At 47.4% G+C, this 22,448-nt stretch overlaps 1 protein-coding gene across 3 annotated transcripts in view; it reads left to right on the plus strand.

Moving 5' to 3' along the window:
• Positions 1 to 22,448, plus strand: part of ADAMTS17 (ADAM metallopeptidase with thrombospondin type 1 motif 17) — a 406,748-nt gene that overhangs the window by 250,509 nt on the left and 133,791 nt on the right. For all 3 annotated transcript variants that reach the window (XM_027520979.1, XM_027520980.1, XM_027520981.1), the window contains exon 13: positions 13,580 to 13,746. In XM_027520979.1, the coding sequence (XP_027376780.1) occupies positions 13,580 to 13,746 (167 nt within the window). The remainder of the gene's footprint in view (positions 1 to 13,579; positions 13,747 to 22,448) is intronic.

The raw sequence follows: 22,448 nt of genomic DNA on the forward strand, positions 1-22,448 counted from the left end.
ATATCCCAGACCAATCAAATCACAAAGTCTGGAGGTGGGGCCAAGGAGTCAGATGTATGAATCTCTCCAGGTGATTCCAATGTCCAGCCAAGGCTGAAAACCTCTGGATTAAAGGAAAACTTGCACTCACAGTTGAGGCAATGCTGAGAACGCTGTACTCTCTGGTAGCACCATAAGAATTGCCATTACGTACCATGTCTTATTAAACCTTTTCCTTCCAGCACCTAGCAGAGTGTCTGATGCATGGTAGGTAGGTATTTAAACTTTTAGAAGTGAGTTCTTAATTAAAAGCATAGGTGGTATATTACGATTTTCCAGAGAGGCAGAACCAATATCCATATACATATGATTTATTATCAGCTCACATGGTCCTGGAGGCTAAGAAACCCCTTGATCTGCCACCTGCAAGCTGGAGGCCCAGGTGTAATTCAGTATGAAGGCCAGAGAACCAGGGAGCACATGTGTAAATATCACTCCAGGGGCGGGAGAAGAGGAGAGTAGACATGCCAGCTCAAACAGTGAGGGCTTTTGTTCTCATCAGGCCCTCAGTTGGTTGGGAGATGCCCACCCGCACTGGGAAGGACATCTGCTCTAGGAATGCACCGATCCAAACGCGCATCTCACCCAGAAATACACTCACAGACACTCCCAGGAGTGCTTTTTAATCTTGGCGCCCCAAGGCCAGTCAAGCTGTTATGTAAAATTAGCCATCATAGGTAGGTAGATGATTAGAAGGGCTATTTAGCTAAGTGGTGAGAAATCAATAGTGGTTTCTGTTTTTCCGTTGCTCTGTGATGATGTTAAAATAGTTCCACCTCTGGCCCAGAAGAGGAGAGCTCTGGGTTTGGAATCTGGGTTTGGAGATTTGGGCCTGGTGTGGTTGGTTGGTCCTGAGACCTCAAGGCAGATTCTTCTCTCTCTGCGTCTCAGTTTCCTACATGAGAGGACATAGAGTATAGTAGGTACAGTAGGAGGAGCTAGACTTCAAATCCCGGGGCCACGTTTTATAGCAACATGTGACTGTTACCTGCTTATTTATCTAAAACTTGGAGCAATCCATGAGGATCCACATGGAGTACATGGTCTCTATTTAATATTTAACCCCTCTTGATGTTATCACTAAGAGAAGAACAGGCAAGACCACGTGCCCTGCCTCCTACCTTGCTGTTTTGAGGCTCAGAGAAGGAAAGGCTTCGTCAACTGCAGAGCACAGTTTGCAAAGGCTGTGGCTGGCATGGGTGTCCCATGTTTCTGATTGGAGCTCAGGTGCCCTGATCCAAGACTGCTGTCCTTTGGCACATTACATACTTCATCTCAGGTCAGGTGACACCAAATAAACATCATAGTAGATGAGTATCTGACTCTTTAAATACCTCTGAAAGGACTCTATGTCCCAACAATACAACTGTGTTTAGGTGAAGGCTCTGTTGCAAGAATAAGATGTTATTTCGAGCATGCGTGCTAAGTCGCTTTAGTCATTCCAACCATTTGTCACCCCATGGACTGTAGCCCTCCAGGCTCCTCTGTCCATGGGATTCTCCAGGCAAGAATACTGGAGTGGGTTGCCGTGCCCTCCTCCAGATCTTCCCAGCCCAGGGACTGAACCTGCATCTCTTAACTCTCCTGCATTGGCAGGCAGATTCTTTACCACTAGTGCCGCCTGGAAGCCCAAGATGTTATTAATGCTGATTAATTGTGTTAGGCACAACTTTCATGGGACCAGATTTTGTATTTTGTGAAGATGATGTTGGCTAAGGTGCCCACATGCTTTGTCCCCACCCCTGATGCTTTGTCTGTTCTGGGACACTCCAGGGGCATTTTGTGTTGCCCCCAAGTGTCCAGGGAAGCTGGCATCTGGTGAGGGCCCCTTTGTGCCCTGTTTTTCTCTTAGTCCCACCAACCACAGTCCCTTAGTTTTTCTCCTGGACACCTCAAACCTAACACTTCCTAAACTTCCTTCCCCCTTCCCCCTGGTTCCCCTCGCAGCCCACATGCCCCTCAGTAAATAGCACCACCAGCTGCTGCATAGCTTGACTTCAAAGCCCCGGAGTCCACATGTGTCCCCTTGTCCCTGCCCTTCCTCCTCCGCATATGATTGTGATAAGAACAGGGCACGCGGGCTCTCACCAGGTGCCAGCTTCCCTTCTAGGCATTTGCACATAGTAAATCACCTAAAGCTGCCGTAAGGGAGAGGCATTCTTTTTTTATCCCCATCGTACGTGTTAAAAGCTGAATCGTATGGAAGTTTGGTGACTTGCCGCATGTAGTAAATCACCTAAAGCTGCCATAAGGGAGAGGCATTCTTTTTTTAATCCCCATTGTACGTGTTAAATAACACTGAATCGCATGGCAGTTAGGTGACTTGCCCCAGGTCACACAGCTGGGCAACAGCAGGTCAGGTTTGGAGCCAGCAGCAATGTTCCAGGGTCTTTTCAAACCATCAGCATCAGCCTCCCTGTTTCCCCTCTGCTCTCCCTCCCCAGGTTCATTCTCCACAGCAAGCCAGAGACATCCCCTCTTTCTTGTAAAGTCAGTTACAATCTCTTCCTGCTTCAGCCCTCCTGGTCACTCCCCGCTGCAATCAGAATGAAATCCATGCTCTTCACCGTGGCCCTGGTATTATTTCCGCTGCTGCCATAATGAATTACCAGCACTTGGTGTCTGAAAACAACACAAATTTATCCTCTCTGAGTTCTGGAAGCCAGGAGTTTGAAATCAGAGTGTCAGCAGGGTTGATGTCTTCTTGAAACTCTGAAGGAGAAGCCATCACTGGCCCCTTACCCACCCCACCCCTCTCCTGGCAGCTGCCAGCCTTCTCTGCCCCGCAGGCACACCACTGCACCTCTACCTTCACGGAGGCATCTTCTCTATGCATCTCTTCACTTCCTTTTCTCTTCTCAGGACACTAGCCATTGGGTTTAGGCCGACACTAATCCCGGGCAAGCTCATGATTCAGAGATCCTGATGATACCCATCAAGACCCTTTCCCAGATAAGGTTGCATCTGTAGATTCTGGGCGGGTTTGTCTTTGTAGGAGAAGGTGCCTCCCTGTCCAGCCCTCCTTTCTGTGCTCAGACACCAGCCCCGACCCCCACCCCCAAGTCAGTGTCCCTTCCCTCCCCCCAGCTCCCTCTGCCCTCTCTGTGTCTTCTCTTTAGACTGGCCTCCTCTTCTGACCACCATGCCGGAGGCAGGTGCCTGCTCTGCACACTCCCTCTGTACCCTTCCCTCACTTTACAGGTATCACGATTTATAATTACTCATGTGCATTTGCTCACTTGTTTTCCTGTGCCCTCCCCCACTGGCCTTTGAGCTGTGGGGCCCCATCCTCCTCCTATGCCCGCAGCAGGCCAGCCCTCCCTAATGTATGCCTGAGTACCTTACTGTCTGGGTGCGTGCTTGCTGAGAAAAAGCGGCTGTTCTGATCTTCTAGTTGCAAAACACACACCTAATCTTGTCTTCCCCCCAAAAGACAAGGGTTATTGTGAATTATTAGCCAGAAAAGAGCATCACCAGGTAGGCCCCTTCCCTTGTACCGTCTCGCGTCACGGAGGCCCATGGGCTATGAACAGCCAGGAGTGGGATCCAGGTGTCCCTGGACCCGGGGGCCTTCTTCTTCCAGCCTGCCCTCCCAGTGAGGCCGTGTCACAGCTGAGGTGCTCAGAGCCCTCTCGAGAGCAAGCTCCAAACATAATCCAGCCTTGTTTATTCCAAGTGAGAGAAACAATATGTTTTTGCTCCTATAATAGTTACGCCTTGGTAGTCAGCTCAGTCTTTCATAGTAACCGTGTGGCTCCATCTCCTGTTCTGAGCAGAAGGGACAGGCTCTTTGTCTCCTGTAGTTTTCTTCAGGGTTTCCCACCTTCGTAGAGCCACCCAGGTGAACGGGAGGAGAAGGGACCGGCCTCGGGGGCGGCTTCGCAGCAGGCCTGGGTGCTTCCCGGGAGCAGCAGGAGCAGCGAGGGTTTGCTCAAGTCCAGGCAGCAGCTGTCAGCCTGTTTTTGCAGAATGGCCTGAGGTGGTGATTGTTACAAAGCACAGCTGATGGCGGCCCTGAGCCAAGCTCTGACCAAAACAGCGTCCTCTCCCCGGCTCACTCCTTAAATCACCACGCTCACTGCCTTGAGAGCCCCCAAGGATGTCCAAATCTCATTGCTATGTGCGTCTCAGACTTGGAGCGCTCCCACCACCATCTCCCCACCCCCTTCACTTTATATTCCTGGCACCTTTCCCATCTTCCGCAGCTGGTTTATTCACTGTCCAAAATACTGGCAAAAGAGTCCCCCCATTTTTTCTCTAAGTCTTGGTCTTTACAGCTATTGGAATTTTTATTTCTTGCCAACTGACATCAAGGCTTTGGGGACCATCTGTGGTTTTCATCCAGCTTCCTAAGCTTGTCCTTTCGTGCCTTAATTTGTGTCGCTGTTAGTGCCAAGACTGTGAGGCAGAGAGCTCATCTCTGATGTGAATTCTGGTACCCCATTAAGAGGCTGCGTGTGGGGAGGGCTGAGGAGTAGGGTAAAGAGAAGAGGCTCCACTGATCTTGTGTGAAGACCCGGCTCTGCACAAAAAAGACAGGGATGTGCGTGGATCTTAGAAGCAGGGGTGCGTCAGGGTTCACCGTGCAGCATCCACCCCCGAGCATCAGAATGGAAAACAGCCTGCCTCCTAAGACCCAGAGGAGTGAAGTTATGTGCCTGTAATGGCTTTCTGCTTCCACAGTGAAACCCCTGTATGTGTGCTTTTAACATACCTGGTGTTCACAGCGACCGTTTTTAAAAGTCCCAGTTTTATTCACTTGAGCCTAAATTACATGTGTTACTTGGCACCTTTCAGAGGCGGCCTTAACACTAGGATGGCAGCTGCCCTGGGTGGGGGGCGTTGGCAGCCCTGTGGCACTTTGAAACCCTACCTTGCTTGCTCCTTAGAGCTTTTGGTGCAAGACCAGGAGGCGAAGCTGACTCTGCCGTGTCTCTGGGTGGTGAGTGGGTGTCAGCCACTGTGGTGACTTTATCTTCTCATCTACCTTCGTTCAGTCGAGCAGAGCAGAAAACCAAACCTTGCCTCCACTCAGCTGCTGCTTGCTTTTCCTTCACTTGAATGCTGTCTGTCACTCAAGGAAAGGGCACACCTGCCCTCTGTGACTCTGAGCAGCCCTTCGGCCTCCCCTGCTCTGCCTTGGGTCTACCTGAGGCCCTTGGGACCCAACTGGCAGGAGCTGGGCCCACCCTCACAGGAGCTCAGAAGGACTCAGCTTTCTGCCCGCTTTCCGGTTTCCCCCGCCGGACCGTCCCTGCCTTGTGCTTTTCCCTGTTTTAAACGTCTTTCTGATGGTGTGATGTGCAGAAAGGGCGTCTACCCCTGAGTGCGTGGCTCCCAACACAGCCCCGCTCGCCGTGGTGGAACGCATGTGCTGGGTGTGTGTGCAGGTCCGTTGACTCGTGGTGCACATGTGAGTGGCTGAGGGCCTGTCTGCAGAGTGGCTGTGCTGTCCCCCTGCCCTGAGCAGCGATGGCCTCCGCCCGCCCGCAGCCTCCCCAGTGCTTCCATCTGGTCCGTGTGTAGCGGTGTGTCAGTGAGGTTGTCCTGTGCGTCTCCTTCATAAGCAGTCAGGCTGAGCATCTGAGTGTGTCTGTAATTGCCACTTGGATATCCATTCCTGTTCCAGTCATTTGGGTTTATGTCTAAATTCCTACTTTGTTTATGTTTGTAAAGTCCTGATAGAGTACAGATAGAAATTGGGGATTGATATTGGAGAATCATCTTGAAAATCCAACACACCCCAAAGTCTGTCTCGGTGAGTCAGGCTGGCCTTCCTGGCCCCACAATGGCCAGTGGGTGGCCCCCTTCCACAGCCTGCTCCTGCTGCAACCAGGAGCACTTGTGAGTCACACTTTCTTATCTCCACCTCTTACTTCCCTGCTGAGAAGTTGTTGAATACATTGGAGCTTCAATTTCCTCATCTGAAGGATGCAGTCAGGACCCCCCCATCTGATTCTTTCTGCCAACTTAACGAGGTAATGAGTATCAAGAGCGGGCAGAGGGTGTGCCCTCCAGCATATTAGCACGTGATCACAGTTGATGCGAAAGTGCCTCTGGCCTTACTTCTGTCCTCAAGGATGAGATTTCAATGTGCCGCTGCCTCCCCTTCAATATACATGAGTCTTCATGGAGCCTTCTGGCCCTTCCAGCTCCTGTGGGAAAGACTGAGGACAGATGACTGTTCTACCACAAATCCGACCGTGTTCACCATCCTCCATTTTAGCCATGTCCAGCTTGGTTTCTATTGTTTTAGCCTTCCTCGGTGCTTTTAATTTTATCTACAGTGCATGACTCAGGGTAAATGAGAACTCCGGCCCTCTGCTCCTCAGACTTTGGGAGGGTTATCTCTTCTGCCTGTGTTTACAGGTCCCTACAGCATCTCCTGAAGGCCCATGCAACTCAAATGTGGTCCACTTACCCATGTGACTTCCTTGGTAAAGCTGGTCCCTCCTTCAAGTCCTGTCCCAGAACTTCTGTTCATAAGCTACTGTGGACCTTCTCATCAGACATGCCCACCCTCCACAAAGATTCTCCTGCATCTGAGCGCTGAAGAATTGCTGCTTTTGAACTGTGGTGTTGGAGAAGACTCTTAAGAATCCCTTCGATTACAAGGAAATCCAACCAGTCCATCCTAAAGAAAATCAGTCCTGAATATTCATTGGAAGGACTGATGCTGAAGCTGTAGCTCTAATACGTTGGCCCCCCTGATGACCCTCCTTTCGGGGTCTCAGCACCACTGTGTACCCAGGAAGCCCTCACTGGTGTCGCAGTAACACTCAGATGGCCTGTATTATTGGCACCATCTTAAAGAGTGAGTCAGCTGAGCGCAGAGTCCTGCCACAGATCAACCTGCCAAAACTCGGATGATGTGGGGAGCAGGTCGTGCCGCTTGTGGATTGCTTCTTCCTTTTCCCATGCTGTTCAAAACAGTGACCAGAGGGAAGACTGAAAAAAACAAACTTTTAGTCATTTTTTTGAACAGGAAAAGCTTAATGTAAAAAAGCATTAACTATAACAGGTGGTTGGAATATAGGGGAAATTAGCTGCTAAGAGGCAAAGAACTCTAAAAACACAGGAAGAGTAGATACAGGAAGCAGCCTCTATCTTCAGGTCTGAGGCAGGGCACCCAAGGGCAGAACAAGTATGGATGAGGGTGCCCCCCTCACATACACATCCAGGGCTGAAATTCCTTGGACCTGCTGGAGAGCATACACCCAGGGCCCACTGGATGAGGGAGAGGTTTGCAGAGGTGCTGCACTGGTAGAACTCTCTGGAAAGCCATACTTAGGGATGTCAGAGAAAACTGCCCGAAGGTGAAACTGCATGTGATACCAGACTGAGAATTTTCCCAAAGTGTGGCGTGCTTGGAAGCTGCCTAGAAGGAGGTGGGCAGCATGGGCCAATAGGAGCCTGCTGGGAGAAATCACATACCAGAGTCAGAGACAAAGCCTGTCCCTCCTCTAGTGCGTTGCTGTTGTTCAGTTGCTCAGTCATGTATGACTCTTTGCAACCCCATGTACTGCAGCATGTCAGGCATCCGTGTCCTTCAGCATCTCTCAGAGCTTGCTCAAGCTCATGTCCAGTGAGTCAGTGATGCCATCCAGCCATCTCATCCTCTGATGTCCTCTTCTCTTCCTGCCCTCAATCTTTCCCAGCATCAGGGTCTTTTCTAATGAGTCAGCTCTTCTCATCAGGTGGCCAATGTACTGGAGCTATAGCTTCAGCATCAATACTTCCAGTGAATATTCAGGACTGATTTCCTTTACGATGGACTGGTTGGATTTCCTTGTAATCAAAGGGATTCTTAAGAGTCTTCTCCAACACCACAGTTCAAAAGCAGCAATTCTTCAGAGCTCAGCCTTCTTTATTGTCCAACTCTCACATCCATACATGACTACTGGAAAAACCATAGCTTTGACTAGATGGACTTTTGTCAGCAAAGTAATGTCTCTGCTTTTAAAACACTGTCTAGGTTTGTCTGGGGCTTCCCTTATGGCTCAGCTGGTAAAGAATCCACCTGCAGGAGACCTGGGTTCAATCCCTGGGTTGGAAAGATCCCCTAGAGAAGGGAAAGGCTACCCACTTCAGTATCCTGGCCTGGAGAATTCCATGAACTGTATAGTCCATGGGGTTGCAAAGAGTCAGACACAACTGAGCGACTTTCACTCTCACTTCTAGGTTTGCCATAGCTTTTCTCCAAGGAGAAAGCGTCTTTTAATTTCATGGCTGCAGTCACCATCTGCAGTGATTTTGGAGCCTAAGAAAAGAAAATCTGTCACTGTTTCCATTGTTTCTCCATCTATTTGCCATGAAGTGACGGGATCCGATGCCATGATCTTAATTTTTTGAATGTTGAATTTTAAGCTAGCTTTTTCACTCTCCTCTTTCACCTTCATCAAGAGGCTCTTTAGTTCTTCTTCACTTTCTGCCATAAGGGTGGTATCATTTGCATATCTGAGGTTATTGATATTTCCTCTGAAAATCTTGATTCCAGCTTGTGCTTCATCAAGCCCAACATTCTGCATGATGTACTCTGCATATAAGTTAAATAAGCAGGGTGACAATATAGCGTTGATATACTCCTTTCCCAATTTGGAACCAGTCTGTTGTTCCATGTCCAGTTCTGACTGTTGCTTCTTGACCTGCATACTGATTCTCAGGAGGTAGGTAAGATGGTCTGGTGTTCCCATCTCTTTAGGAATTTTCCACAGTCTGTTGTGATCCACACAGTCAAAGGCTTTGGTGTAGTCAATGAACAGAAGTAGGTGTTTTTCTGTTATCTCTCTATCGTAAAAGCTGGTTCTGACAAAGCTTAGCATCATGCCATCTTGAAAGCTTCATTTGTTCATACGGCTTTAATTGTTCATACAGCTTTGAGTTACCATCTTGTCCTCTCATTTGAACTTGAAGCGTTTATTGTGGGGCATGTCTGATGATAAAAAAAACTTCCTCAACTTTTGATTATCTGCAAGTATCTTAATTTTCTCCCTCATTTTTGAATTAAAGTTTTGCTGGGTACAGAACTCTTAAGTTGCCAGATTTTTTCTTTGAGAACTTTAAATGTATCAACCCACTGACTTCTTGCCTCCAGGGTTTCTGACTAAAAATCGACTTGTAAATTATTGAGGATCTCTTGTCTGTGATGTCTTGCTTCTCTTTTGCTGCTTTCCAGATTCTCTTTTTGTCCTTTAACAGTTTAATTATAGTGTATCTCAGAGAATTTATTCTATTTGAATTATAGATTCACATCTTCAAATTAGGGAAGCTTTCAGCCATTATTTCTTCAAATAATCTCTCTACTCCTTTTTCTCCTTCTGAGACTCCCTTAATGTGTTTATTTGTCCCCTTTCTGATTTCCCACAGAGCCTCTCTGCTTTCTTCATTTTTTTTTCTTTTCATTCCCTAGACTCAATATTTCAATTCATAGGACAAATTCATAGAACAAATATATATTCCTGATTTTTTTCTCCCGCCCTTTCAAATCTGCTTTTGAACCCACCTAGTAAATTTTTCATTTCAGTTACTGTACTTCTCAACTTCAGAGTTTTTATTTCAGCATTTTTGTTTCCTTTTTGTAATTTCTGTCTCTTTATTGATATTCTTGCTTTTTCATATATCATTCTCTATCTTAGTCTGTATACCTTTAGCACTTAGAGCATCTTAAAGACCATTATTTCATAATCTTTGTCTAATAAGTCCAACCTCTGAGCTTCTTTAGATACAGTTTCTACTAATGTATTTTGTTCTTTTGAATGGACCATAGTTTCCTGTTCCTTTGTATGACTTTTGACTGTTTTATTGAAAACTGGACATTTGAATCTTATAATGTACCGCTGGAAATCATCTTTTTCTCCTTCTTCTCAGATTTGCCATTTCTTTGCTCTTGAAAAGTTTCTCTGTGCTGGGATCAACCTGAAGAAGTGTAAGGTCTTTTCTGGTCTTTTCTGAGGCTTCGTCTTTCCCTGAGCATACCTAGTGGCTTTCTAAGTATTCCCATATGTGCAGTTGCTTCTGAATAGCCTCATCCTTAAATATTTCGCTCCCAAAAGGAGATAAAGAATTTTTTTTAATGTATTGCTCATTGAAAACCCCTCTGGTATTGGTTGAAACAGTGGTGGCCAGCTCCTATGCTTATACCTCAGAAATCAAAAGCAGCACTGTGCAAAATAGTTATTTCAGTCAGTTTTTGCCAATTACAGTTGTCTGGGTGAAGAGATAGATTCTTGGTGCTTCCTACTCCACTGTATTCCCTGACATTGCTTTGTATTTTGGTCCTTTTAAGATAAATTAGTTCAATTTATATAGATCAGTTCAGTTCAGTCGCTCAGTCATGTCCGACTCCTTGTGACCCCATGGACTACATGCCAGGCCTCCCTGTCCATCACCAACTCCCGGAGTTTACTCAAACTCATGTCCATTGATTTAGTGATGCCATCCAACCATCTCATCTTCTGTCATCCCCTTCTCCTCCTGCCTTCAATCTAATTCAGTCTAACTACTGTTTATTACAGACCAGCCTGTGTGAGATTCTCTGCTGAAAACTGCAGAGGAATAGGAGAAAGGGAACTCAGTTCACCATTTCACAAGGTTAATGATAAGCAGCATAGCAGAGACCCAAGCAGGGTCAGGAGAGGTTCCAAGAAGGAAAGGAAAATAGGCTACAGAATGGAGGTAGCCTTAAGGATGAGCAAAGAGTTAGGGATGGGAGAGTGGGGAAGATGGCGCACAGTGAGCCAGGTAGGAGCTGATAGCAGACTTCCCTGTAAGAAAAGATCAGACATGGAGAAGAGACAAGATAAACAGAATTCCAGAGGAAGCCCTCTGAGGCACATGTGGTATCACATGGGCTGCCCCCTCCCAGGCCCACTTGCTGCGGGATCCAGGAGCTCTCTTCTGTCACATCTGATCTCCTCTCCACCTACCTGCTGTGAGGCATAAAGGTAGTTGGTATATGAGGTCAGTCAGACATAAAGCTGGAAAAATCAACTGATGAAGGAAACTAAAATGAAACTTAATCGCAATTCCAGAAGTTAATTACATGATGTGTACAAATCTTGGTCCACACCCTAAGGAAGGTATATAAAAAATGTAGCTTCTTTTATTTTTTAGCAGCTAGCCTAATTTGTGTTTCTTAACTCCATTCTAGTCCATGTTGGATTCCTAATCACTTCAAGAGTTTTTTGCTCCATTTTTCCTGAGTTTGCATCTAAGTTCAGTTGATGCATCTGGTTACTGTGATGTCTGGTTTATTCATCTCTAGGGCTGCTGTAACAACCCTCTAACTGGTGGCATAAGTAACAGACATTTATCCTCCCAGTTCTGAAGGCTAGAAGTCCAAGATCAAGGTATGGAAGACTTGGCTCCTTCTGAGGGTAGTAAGGGAGAATCTAGTGGTTTACTGGCTATCTTTGGCATTCCATAGAGTGTAGAGACATCATCCTGATCTCTGTCTTCATCTTCACATGGCATTCTCTTTGTGGGTGTCTGTCTCCAGATTGCCCCCTTTTTATAATAATACCAGTCATACTGAAGTAGGAACTCACTCTACTCTAGTATGACCACATCTTAACTAATTACGTCTGCAGTGGTCCTATTTTCACGTATTCTGATGCTCTGAGGGTTAAGACTGCAGCACATGAATTTTAGAAAGGACACAGTTCAACCCACAACTTCTTACCCTAGAGCATCTCTGCCTTCTGGTCCCAGCCATGGGATGTTCAGCTCACCTGTTGCAGAAAAGATGTCCTTCCTGCAGTTTCACATGGTTCATCAGTGCAAGTCCCTTCCACACCATGGTTTGTGGCACAGAAATACATTCACCTACTTACACTTCAGCCTAGGGTTTGTGGGGAGGTAGTCTGAGGCTTCATCTACCTGAACATGCCATATAGTCATTCTCCCTGAGGTCTAGCTGCCTTCTTTGTACTCTGGGCAAAAAGAAGAAGAAGGGATCCCTCTCTTGTCAGATCTCATAAGCCTTGGAGAGGTTTTACTGTTCCCTGTTCAAACGTTTCTCTGTACCGGGAATCAGCCTGAAGAAATACAAGGTCTCGTCTGGCCTTTGAGATCAAAACTCAGAATGCTCTGTGGAGCCACTAGCATATGTCATCTCTCAAGGCTGCCTCCACTTCAGGGCAAGAGAGATGTTGCCTGGTGTGTTTGAGGTAGGCATGGAGGAATGAACACGCCTTTCCTCCTATTGCAGGTGTTTCCTCAAACACGTTTATGTAGACCATGGGCTGGCTAGCTATGGCCTATGAGCCAAGTCTGGCCCACCACTGGGTTTTGTAAATAAAGTTTTATTGGCACACAGCCACATCCTTTTGTTTATACACTGTCTTTGGCCGCTTTTGTGCTATAGTGGCAGAGTTGAGTACTTGCGTGGCCCATAAATCCAAAAAAATTGACTGTCTGGTCCTTTGCAGAGAAAGTTTGTGGATTCCTGGTATAGACTATTGTGACACAAAAGCCTTAAGACTTTTGCCATCTTCTACTGTCATATCTCTTCTATAAGGCAGTGATCACAGGGTGGTCTTACAGTGTGAAGACAAGAACTGGCAAAGAGGGAAAAGAAATATTCAAAATAAAATGGTTAGGGTGTCAGAATGTCACCTTGCTAACAGGACTTTATAGTTTGTGAAAAGTCATTGAGCAGAGCAGCTGTGATTTGTGCTGGATTTCAATAAAAAAATGTGCCCGGGGAATGGGGGAGGCAGTCTCACCCCATCATGATGTTCTTGGCATCGTGGAAGTGAAGGGGACCATTGAGGTGGCCCCCATCAGAGTCCTAAGAGGACACCAGGGCCTCGCAGAAGAGCTGGGCAGGGCCAGCTTCAGCCAGCCGGGCCAGGGTCCTGCTGCTCCCCAGTGCCCTTCCCATGCGTAGACGTGGCCCCAGGACACATCTGGGTCTGCACAGTTGGTTAAAACCCCAGCCTCTGCACAGAGCATCGAGGACCCAAGACTGCAATCTTGAGCATGTGTGGTCTCACGCTTGTCTGGTAAAGGATGCAGAGCTGGGATCTGGCTGGTCTCTACCCAGAGCCCATGAACAAGTGAATTAATAGTTCTGATTCTTTTCATTATAGAGTAAATGAGAGCTGTTTATTTACTCAATGTGAAACAGTGACCTCTGAATTATAGCTAGCAGCCATTTAAAGGTCTTCATTCTGTAGAAGGAAAAAAAAAAAAAACCCACACACGCCAAAAATTCCCCTTGGGGTTTTCAGTGTTACAGATGGTCAAGTTTTAAGTTCAGATGAAAGACAATTCTGGGATCTTGCTGAACTGATCCATCTCGTATCCTATTTCCAGATGACCTTGATTTATAGTTCTTGGATGTATTTTTCTCATGGCTTACTTAACATGTCGTCATTGTGGGGCCAGGATTGCTGAGAGATGGTGTGTAAGAGGAGAGGGGGTGTTGCTTTGGAAACCCTGTGTGCCCCTCCCCCTCCTGGAAAGAGAAGCCACCCATGAGCTCCCCTGCTGTTTCTGCGGCCTGTCTGGTTAACATGAACCCTTCTCTTCCTTCTAGCCCAGGACCAGGAGGCACGCACTGCCTGGGCGCCAGTGTGGAGCACACAGTCTGCGAGAACCTGCCCTGTCCCAAGGGCCTGCCCAGCTTCCGTGACCAGCAGTGCCAGACGCACGACCGGCTGAGCAGCAAGAAGAAGGGCCTGCTCACCGCAGTGGTGGTTGATGGTAAAGGCACAGGGCACATCTTTTCAGGGGAGCTTCCCTCTCCCCTCCCCCAGCGCCATAAACACCTCCTGGGAAAACCCACAGGCATCCCCACCCCCAAAATCCACCCAGTCCTGCCCGACTCAGCTGTGGACCCGCTTCTTGAGCCATGGGTTGAACTTAGATGACCCAGCTCGGTGAGATTTCCCAAAAGCAGCCGTAAGGCAGGCAGTGGGCCTGATCTCTCCTGCCTGGGTGTGCTGGCAGCCTGCCATCTCATGCCCTGTGCTGCCAGGCCCAGGCCAACCCTGAGAACACAGCTCTGCAAGAGCAGGACAGCGGGTTTGTGCATCTGTTTCTCTTTCCAGCGGCGAAGCCTTCTTGCATTTCTTTACTTGGTTCATCTTGGGTTGGCTCTTACTCCTTGAGTGCCGGGGACCAGCCCCGGATGATCCAGGGAATTTGAAGCGGGGATGGCGTCGGCGAGGATCAGGAAACAACTGCTTAATTAAACGTTTATTAAGGATATAAAGAATGGTGAAATAAGGATAGCTCAGCGAAGAAATTCAGTGAAGAAAAGAGGCTGAATAAAATTCCAAAGCAGGGAATTTACGTCACCTATGAAGGCCGCAGGCGTCCTCTGGTTGTCCCGAAGGAGAGGAGACACTAAAGCCTCCCCGGTCAGATCTTAGAAGCCCAGGCAAAATTAGTAGGCTTGACGAGCTTCCCTGCCTCAGAGGAAAAGTTCAGCTAGAAGGTGAAAGAAAGAACGACGTGGGGAGACCAAATTTCGGTGAACAAAAGGGCATACTTTATTTTCCAAGGTAGTTTTATATCTTAAGTTGTGCATAGAGGATAATGGGGGAAGGGGTAGAGTCATGCAAAGACAGCAGTTCCTGATCCTTATCGAAGCCAGGCTTTCAAACTTATCATATGCAAAAGTTTAGGTGATTTACATCATCTTCTGGCCAGGAAGCCTGTTAACATTTTAAGAAACTTATTTTTCTCTAAAGGTGATTATTCTAAAGTCAGGCACCAGCCTCCAAAAAGCATTGGAGAAAGTTGCATTCCTATAGGGCAAAGGTGAGGTAGGCTCAATCAAGAAAAGAATTAACTCAAGGGTCCAAGGTTACAAACATTGAGGCAACTGCTTACATTTCTATACACCCATTATATCAATCAATACACCGCCAAGGACACAGTAGGTAAGGGATATGGAGACTTAGCAGCAAACATTGGTCCAACAAGTGAAAAACCCTTCACCAATACAATTTCTAATCAATCTTTTAACTACTCAAAGGAATCTGTGTTTAGACAGTTTAGAACATCTCCTGCCTCTCACAGTTGGGAGGCTCTGAACAATCACATGTTGCCGGAAAAAACCTATTCAGGCAGGCTAGAGGACTTCCAAAGGAGTTTGTAGGTTGAAACACTGTCACACCCAGGAATTATTAACTGGAGCTGTAAGCTAACTCTTTTTTCAGAGAGAGGTAATGGGGGACAGCCCCCCGTAAAGTCAGAGGTGTAGGTGAAAGCACAAAGCAGAAAGTAGGCAGACTCTGGTTTTGGGGGTAGATGCTCGAGAATTTCCAGGGGGACTCCTGAGGCTTGATCCCGCCTTTGCGTATGCCAAGCCTCCTTCCTCATGACCTTTGCCACGGGCGGAGCTCGCTCCCCGCACTTGAGTAGAGTGTTTGTGAAAAAGTTTGTTTTCTTTTAATTGAAGTAACATTGGCTTATAACATTATATAAATGTCACATGTGCAACACCATATTTTTTGCTTGTGTGTACACTGCAGCGTGCTCCCCACGAGAAGTTCCGTTTCCATCCACCACCATACAGTTGACCCTCTCTCCCCTCCCCCTCTCCCCTCCCCTGCTGCTAACCACTGCCCTGTTCACTGTATCTGTGTTTGTTTTCATTTTGTTCGAGGACAGTTTATAGCTTGGTGAAGATAATAGTAAGCAGAGGTCATCCTTTCTTTCCTTCGGTTTTCTCTCAAATCAAGAGACTCTGCCCCCTGGGCCATTGCAAGCATTTCCAGTGACTGATAAAATTCTAGGCAGAGTATCATGTCTGTAGAATTTGTGAAGTTTATTTATTGTCCACAAGGATATCCTGGGGCCTATTAGAGGGTCTTTTCATTCTTAAGATTCTGTTCATCTTTGGGAAACAAGAGTGCATTATAATGATGACAGCATGGTCCCATTTATGGAGCATACCACGTGCCAGGCTCAAGTTAGCCCTGCAGGCATCATGTCATTTAATGTGCAAGACAAGCTGTGTGGAAGGTGAGAGGTTACAGGTTATGTGACATTCCGTAGCTCCGGCCGCTGATAGGAGCTAGGAGGGAGCTGACCCCAGTTCTGGAGGAGCTGCTGACTCAGCAAATAACCAGCTGGCTTCTGGTACTCAAATAAGAAAAAAAAATTCGTGAGTGCCGAATGAGGAGCTTTAGTAAGACCTCAGGCATCTGGGCCTGATTTTTACAGTCTCTGACGTATTTTGCAGGAAAATGAGGTTCCTGTGTCAGGACTTAGGTTACTTCACTGTCATCTGAAGGACCTCTGAAATCTACACTCTGTTACACGCTCAAGTGTGCATAGCTGTGCCGGGGGTAGGCCCAGGCAGTTCAGGAAATAGTGGGCTCAGACCTACAGCTTTTAACCCAACAACCTGGCCCATTAGTTTCCTTCAAACTCACATGGGATGTTCTAAACCATCGCAGAGAACATCAACTCAACTGGCGATGGGCTCATTTTAAAGCACTGGGGAGTCCTTCAGATGTTTTCCTTTTTCACAAAGACTACCACCTTTGGGAGCTGTGCCCTGTCGCCTAACCAGCAGACTTCCAAGGGGATGGAGCCTTCACACTCTCTGCTTTCCCTGCAGTCTAGGGATAGAGGAGACCTGCGCTCCCCAAAGGGGGACAGGCAGCTGGAGGCCGAGGCTCACGAGAGCCTCACAGCTCTACCTCGGCATCCGGCATCCGTCTGATGCAGGCAGACACTCGAGGCTTCTAGACATCCCAGGCACCCTACTCGGGAGGGAGACAGTGCCGGCAGGGGCTGCCGTGTTTCCAGCGCGTTGGCACACCTTCAGCCCCATCCCGAGACTCATGGATGAATGGGTTCGGGTCCCTTGCCTGTCCTCTCCCTCGTCTTGGGAATTAGAAGAGGTCAGGTCTGGATAGACGCGCCCCACGCTCGTTTCCCCTCGGCCATGCGCACGGCCTTGTTATTCTTTCCTTGGTCTCTCGCTCCCGTTTTCAGTTTTCCTGCCTCATTTATTCAATGCAGAAATCCCACTGAAATGTCTGTTTTTCCATAGATTTCTCCAAGTCCAGATTAAACTTCTGTTTTCCTTGTAACCGCTTTTGGATCACTGAGCCGCTTGGTTCCTTATCATCACAGTGGCTGAGGCTGTTGTCTGCCCAGAGCCCCCTTCAGGGAAGCCTCCAAGTACAGCTATCTGAGGAAGCTGGCTGGGTTCAGAATGTGTGTTGACCCACTCACTTTTTGTTTCTGCCAAAGCAATGAATAATTACAGCCAGAGTGCCCCTGTCTTTGATCTGAAAAGTGCAGCCCTATGTGATAAGGCGGTGAGCACTCTGCCTTTGAAGGAAAGACCTCAAGTTCAGGGCTTTGCTGGGGTAGCTTGACACAGCCCCCTCGGGGGTGGGATTGTCATGTCTTCTTACATATTTGGTTTCCTTTCCTTCTCAAATAGAAACAGAAGCCAGCATTTTTTTTTAAAGGAGTGTTTCACAAGGATAAAAGCAAAATAATAAATGGCCAATTCAGAAGGTAGGGGGAGAATACAGATTATAAGTGTTCCCCTCACAACTCCATTTATAAAAGGCACAATTCTAGCTCAGCCGTGAGAGGAACGATTCCTGTGGTTGGGCTCTGGGCTCTTCTGAAGCCCATTATGACTGCCCCATTCATAGCATCGCTATCGCTGTGGAATTCTTTGGCGAGTGATGCACAGTTCAAGAAAGGGGAAGCTATATATATATATATATATATATATATATATATATTTTTTTTTTTTTTTCTCTTATTGAAAAAAAAAATTCTTGCAGAGGTAGATTTTCCAAGGGAGAGTTCAGGACCACAAATTCATACCACCTCCAAAAGAAGACAAAGACTCTCCTTAGAAAATATTTCTAAGTGGAAAAGCCTTTAGACAGAAATCCAATGAGGTGGCCTGTTGCCAAACCCACCCCTTTTCTGCCTACCCCGTGGAATCTCGTTGAAGTAGAAACCTTCAAGAGGTTAGTCCTCCCTGCCCAGGCCAGCAGGCCACGTGCCCACCGAAGTGTCAGAAGCCGTGGCAAAGGCCCTGTCTGGATGTGGAGGTGCTTTTTGAACTCACTCTCTGCAACATGGCAGGACCCACTGTGGATCTGAGCCTCCCAGGAGATGGAAGGTCTGATGGTCAGGGCTCTCTCATTCCAGCTTGACCAAGGTGGTAGCTAGAATTGCTTAATGAAAAAAAAAGAGTGGTTGCAAAGATGGAAGGTGTCTCACAGGTCCTCAGGGCCAGGAGAAAGTTCAGGGCCAGGAGAAAGTTCTGGGCCAGGGTCTCTGAAGATGTCCGGACTTTCTGTCCGTATTCAGCACAGCTTGTGTTTGTGAGCCATGACTTCCTGTCCCTGCTGCAGACTGGCTTTCTCACAGCTTGTCCATGAGCAGGCTCATGGGCAGCCCACAGCACCTTTTATTAAGTCCTCCTCCTGTATCCAGATCCTTTGGGGTCAGATGTGGTTGGGAGATCAGAGCACTTCAGCTGTTAGAAGAATACCAACCATACATCAACCATGTATTACTTAATACCCCAGCAGGGTCCTGGGAAGCACCTCTCAGTCAGACACATGGACATCTCCAGGTTACCAGGGAACAGTCTTTAAGTGGGTTACTGCATACTACCAGCAGCCTCATGTCAGTCAAGGCTAGTTTTGTAGCCTTTTATGTCTACTGTAAATGTTTAAAAAAAAAAAAATGCCTGCAGTTTTCAGAGCTTCTGGATTTCTGAATTGTGGATGAGGGAGTGTAGACTTCTTAGAGATCCATCAACCTTGAGCAGATATAATCTCTCTACTTGAATATTCATGGGAATAACCTTTGTACCTGAATTTCAGCTGAAGCTGAAGCTGAAGCTCCAGTACTTTGGCCACCTGATGCAAAGAGCTGACTCATTGGAAAAGACTCTGATGCTGGGAAAGATTGAAGGCAGGAGGAGAAGGGGATGACAGAGGATGAGATGGTTGGATGGCATCACTGATGCCATGGACATGAGTTTGAGTAGGCTCTGGGAGTTGGTAATGGACAGGGCACCCTGGCGTGCTGCAGTCCATGGGGTCACAAAGAGTTGGATGTGACTGGGGGACTGAACTGAACTAATCTGACTTTCAGAGCTGATTTTCCAGGAGAGAGACTTTGATGAGTGTAGCTGTGGTCAGGTGGCCATTCTTGGTCCAATCAACTGAGGCCCCTTGAGGCCTGGTTATGAGGCTGTGGTGGGAGAAAGACTCTGACTGGTCTAGCTGCAGTCAGGTGGCTGCTGCTGGTCCAATCAGCTGAGGCCTGGCTGTGGGTCATGGTGGGCAGCTTTGGAGATAGGGAGCCAAGCAGCCTCCTCAGTGTGGATATCTCACAGAGGGCCAGGCAGGGCTTGGATGAGCAGCTATGATGGCCTCAAAGTTAACTAGTCTCCACCTTAGTAAGACTTTGTAACCACTGGCAGAGAGAGAACAACAAAAGCACGAAGAACCACAAGTGTCCTCTTCACCATCCTGGCCCTAGAGCACCAGGGCAAGTCCTCCAAGCCTCCACCAAGCAGATGTGGTGGTGTGGCTCTCAAGCCCCCAAGCCTGTCTCACCTTCCCTGTTTGCAGCTTCTCCATCAAGTGTAAGTCCTGACAACAGGTGAGCCAGTGGAAAGCTGGGACCCACCCTAAACAGATTGAGGGCAGGAGAAGGGGACGACAGAGGACGAGATGGTTGGATGGCATCATCGACTCAATGGACATGAGTTTGAGTAAGCTCTGGGAGTTGGTGATGGACAGGGAGGCCTGGCATGCTGTAGTCCATGGGGTCACAAAGAGTCAGACACGACTGAGTGACTGAACTGAACTGATCCCAAACATCTTCAATCCAGATTTCATCTTGGCACACATCAGCCAGGCAAGAGGGATGTTCCAAGCTTCTTTCCTTAGGGTACATGGTTATATAACTTTTAAGAAACTTTTACCTCCCTCTATACAACTGAGAGCTTCCCTGGTGGCTCAGATGGTAAAGAATCTGCCTGCAATGTGGGAGACCTGGGTTCAGTCCCTGGGTAGGGAAGATCCCCTGGAGGAGGGCATGGCAACCCACTCCAGTATTCTTACCTGGAGAATCCCCATGGACAGAGGAGTCTGTCCGGCTACAGTCTGTGGGATCACAAAGAGTCAGACACGACTGAGCAACTAAGCATAGCACATACAACTGAGGATGTAAGAGTGTTGATACTGCCCAGAGTTGAAACCCAGCACTCATGTTATTTATCAGAAATTAATTGCCCAGCCAGGGCAGCTCAGAGGGGAATAGTCAGAGAATTTTGAGAGGTTCTGAGATGCTCAAGTTTTGTAAAGTTTTCCTGTGTCCCTTTGGATGAGGGGTGCTCTGATTTCTGAGTAGAATCCTCAGAAAAAGAGATGGACAAATGGAGTGAGTTTCAGCTGAGCAGGGGAAGGAAGTGTTACCTCTGAGCTCTGTTGTGGGGCTTGAGGCTCTCCAGACTGCCCAAGCCACGTGACTGCCCAAGGACAGTGTCTGCAGGTGGGGGAGTAGAGTTGAGTATACCTTCTTACTGGATTCATGTCAGAATCCCTCCATCTGAGGTTGGGATCCCCTGATTTGCAGAGTCTCTACTTCCCTGGTGTTCACATCAAAGAACCTGGGTAGACCATCTTCATCCCTTTCAAGTCTGGTCTTTCTAACGTACCTCAAAGAGCCTCTACTTTTCTACCCAAATCCCATTTTCATGTCTGCCTAAATCACCTCAGAAGCCAGAGAAGTTCATAAAAGTGGTGGTTTGTTTTCAGCATGGTATCTTTGGTACCTTTGAGTCCCAGAGTTCTCAATTCAGAAGGAAAACAGTGATAAACCAGGGTTTGGCCCTGCCTGCCAAGGGGCTCTGGGTAGCCACACATATTCTCTGAGCCTCACGTGCTCAGCTGTAAGGTGGAATGATGACAGCACCCTCCTGAAATGCATAAACACTGCTTAGCATGCTGCATGGCACATAGCAGATAATGTTATTTATGATTTTATCATCATCATCACCATTGTCATTATTACTGTAGTTGAATGAATCTCCTCGAAGCTCAGTTACTGCAGATATTGAGGTAGCTCTTCAATTTAAATGTAATCCTTCATTTTGAAACTGCTTTGGCCAAGGGGTCCATCCTCACAATGAAACACTGCTGCTGCTAAGTTGCTTCAGTCGTGTCTGACTCTGTGCAACCCCATAGACGGCAGCCCAACAGGCTCCCCCATCCCTGGGACTCTCCAGGCAAGAACACTGGAGTGGGTCAATGAAACACTAGAGGAAGCCTAATACGTGGAGAAGGTATATCCATCCATTCAAGATTGGAGCTCTGTGTTGCCCCTCTCCCAGTGGCTCCCTGACATGCTCACAGGAAACCTCAGGGTCCCAAAGAGCACCCCAAAATTCTTGTCGAATTAGCCTCTCAGAACTTGATCTCAGTTTACATTTCAGTCTCCCATAGTTCTTTCACTGACCATCTGCCGGGGTCCAGCCCCAGCAGGATCCAGGATCCTCAGGATGGACAGCATCAGCGAGAGAGAAAGTAAAGGAGAGAAAAAGAGGCTGATATTCCTTGGTTTACACAGAAAGCCAATAAAGTCCCTGACACAGGACTTGCTCTGTTCACAGAGGCCACAGGTGCCCTCTCGATGGAGCAAAGACGCAGAGCGCCTTCTCTCCAGAGTGGAGATGCAGAGCGCCTCCTCGATTGGGTCTTAGAAGCCCTGGCAAAAAATTGAACTCAGAGAGCCTCTGTGCTCCAGGGAATAAGCCTGAAAAAGAGAGAGAGAGAGAAAGAAAGAATGACATGGGGAGACCCAGCTTAGGTGGAATGGGGTCTGCTGCCCTATTTTCAAAAGCGGCTTTTATACCCTGAGTTACACATTTCCAGAAGTGAAAGTTACAAAGTCATGCAGAGTCAGCTCAACATTATATCAGTTTTACCTTTATCAAAATCGGGACATTTTCTGCATAGCTTTTCATAAACAAGGGTCTTATGTTATGTACATCATCTTCTGGCCCTGTGGCCTATTAACATTTTGTAACTCTTTCTTGATAAAGGTTGGTCAACCAGAAAACCTGCTTTCCCTTTATCTTTCCAGTCTGCAGTCCCCCTCAGGAAACAGAGCTACATTCTTATGGAGCAAGGGTGCAGTGGGTTACAACAAAGAAAGAACTTATTAACTCAAGGGTCTTATGCTGCTAATGCCAAGGCTACTGCTTGTTTTTCTTGCATACCAACTATACTAGCTATGCACTCCCAGGCGCACATTGGGTAAAGAGCAAGAAAACTCGGTAGCAAACATTGGCTCAACAATACAGTATTATTCTAATAAAGCTCTTTTATTGCTCGAAGGTTATGCTTGGGGTGTTGTGAACAATTGTGTGCGTTAGTTGCAAGAGTATG

This window comes from Bos indicus x Bos taurus, chromosome 21, assembly GCF_003369695.1.
Source record: "Bos indicus x Bos taurus breed Angus x Brahman F1 hybrid chromosome 21, Bos_hybrid_MaternalHap_v2.0, whole genome shotgun sequence".
Taxonomy (NCBI): domain Eukaryota; kingdom Metazoa; phylum Chordata; class Mammalia; order Artiodactyla; family Bovidae; genus Bos; species Bos indicus x Bos taurus.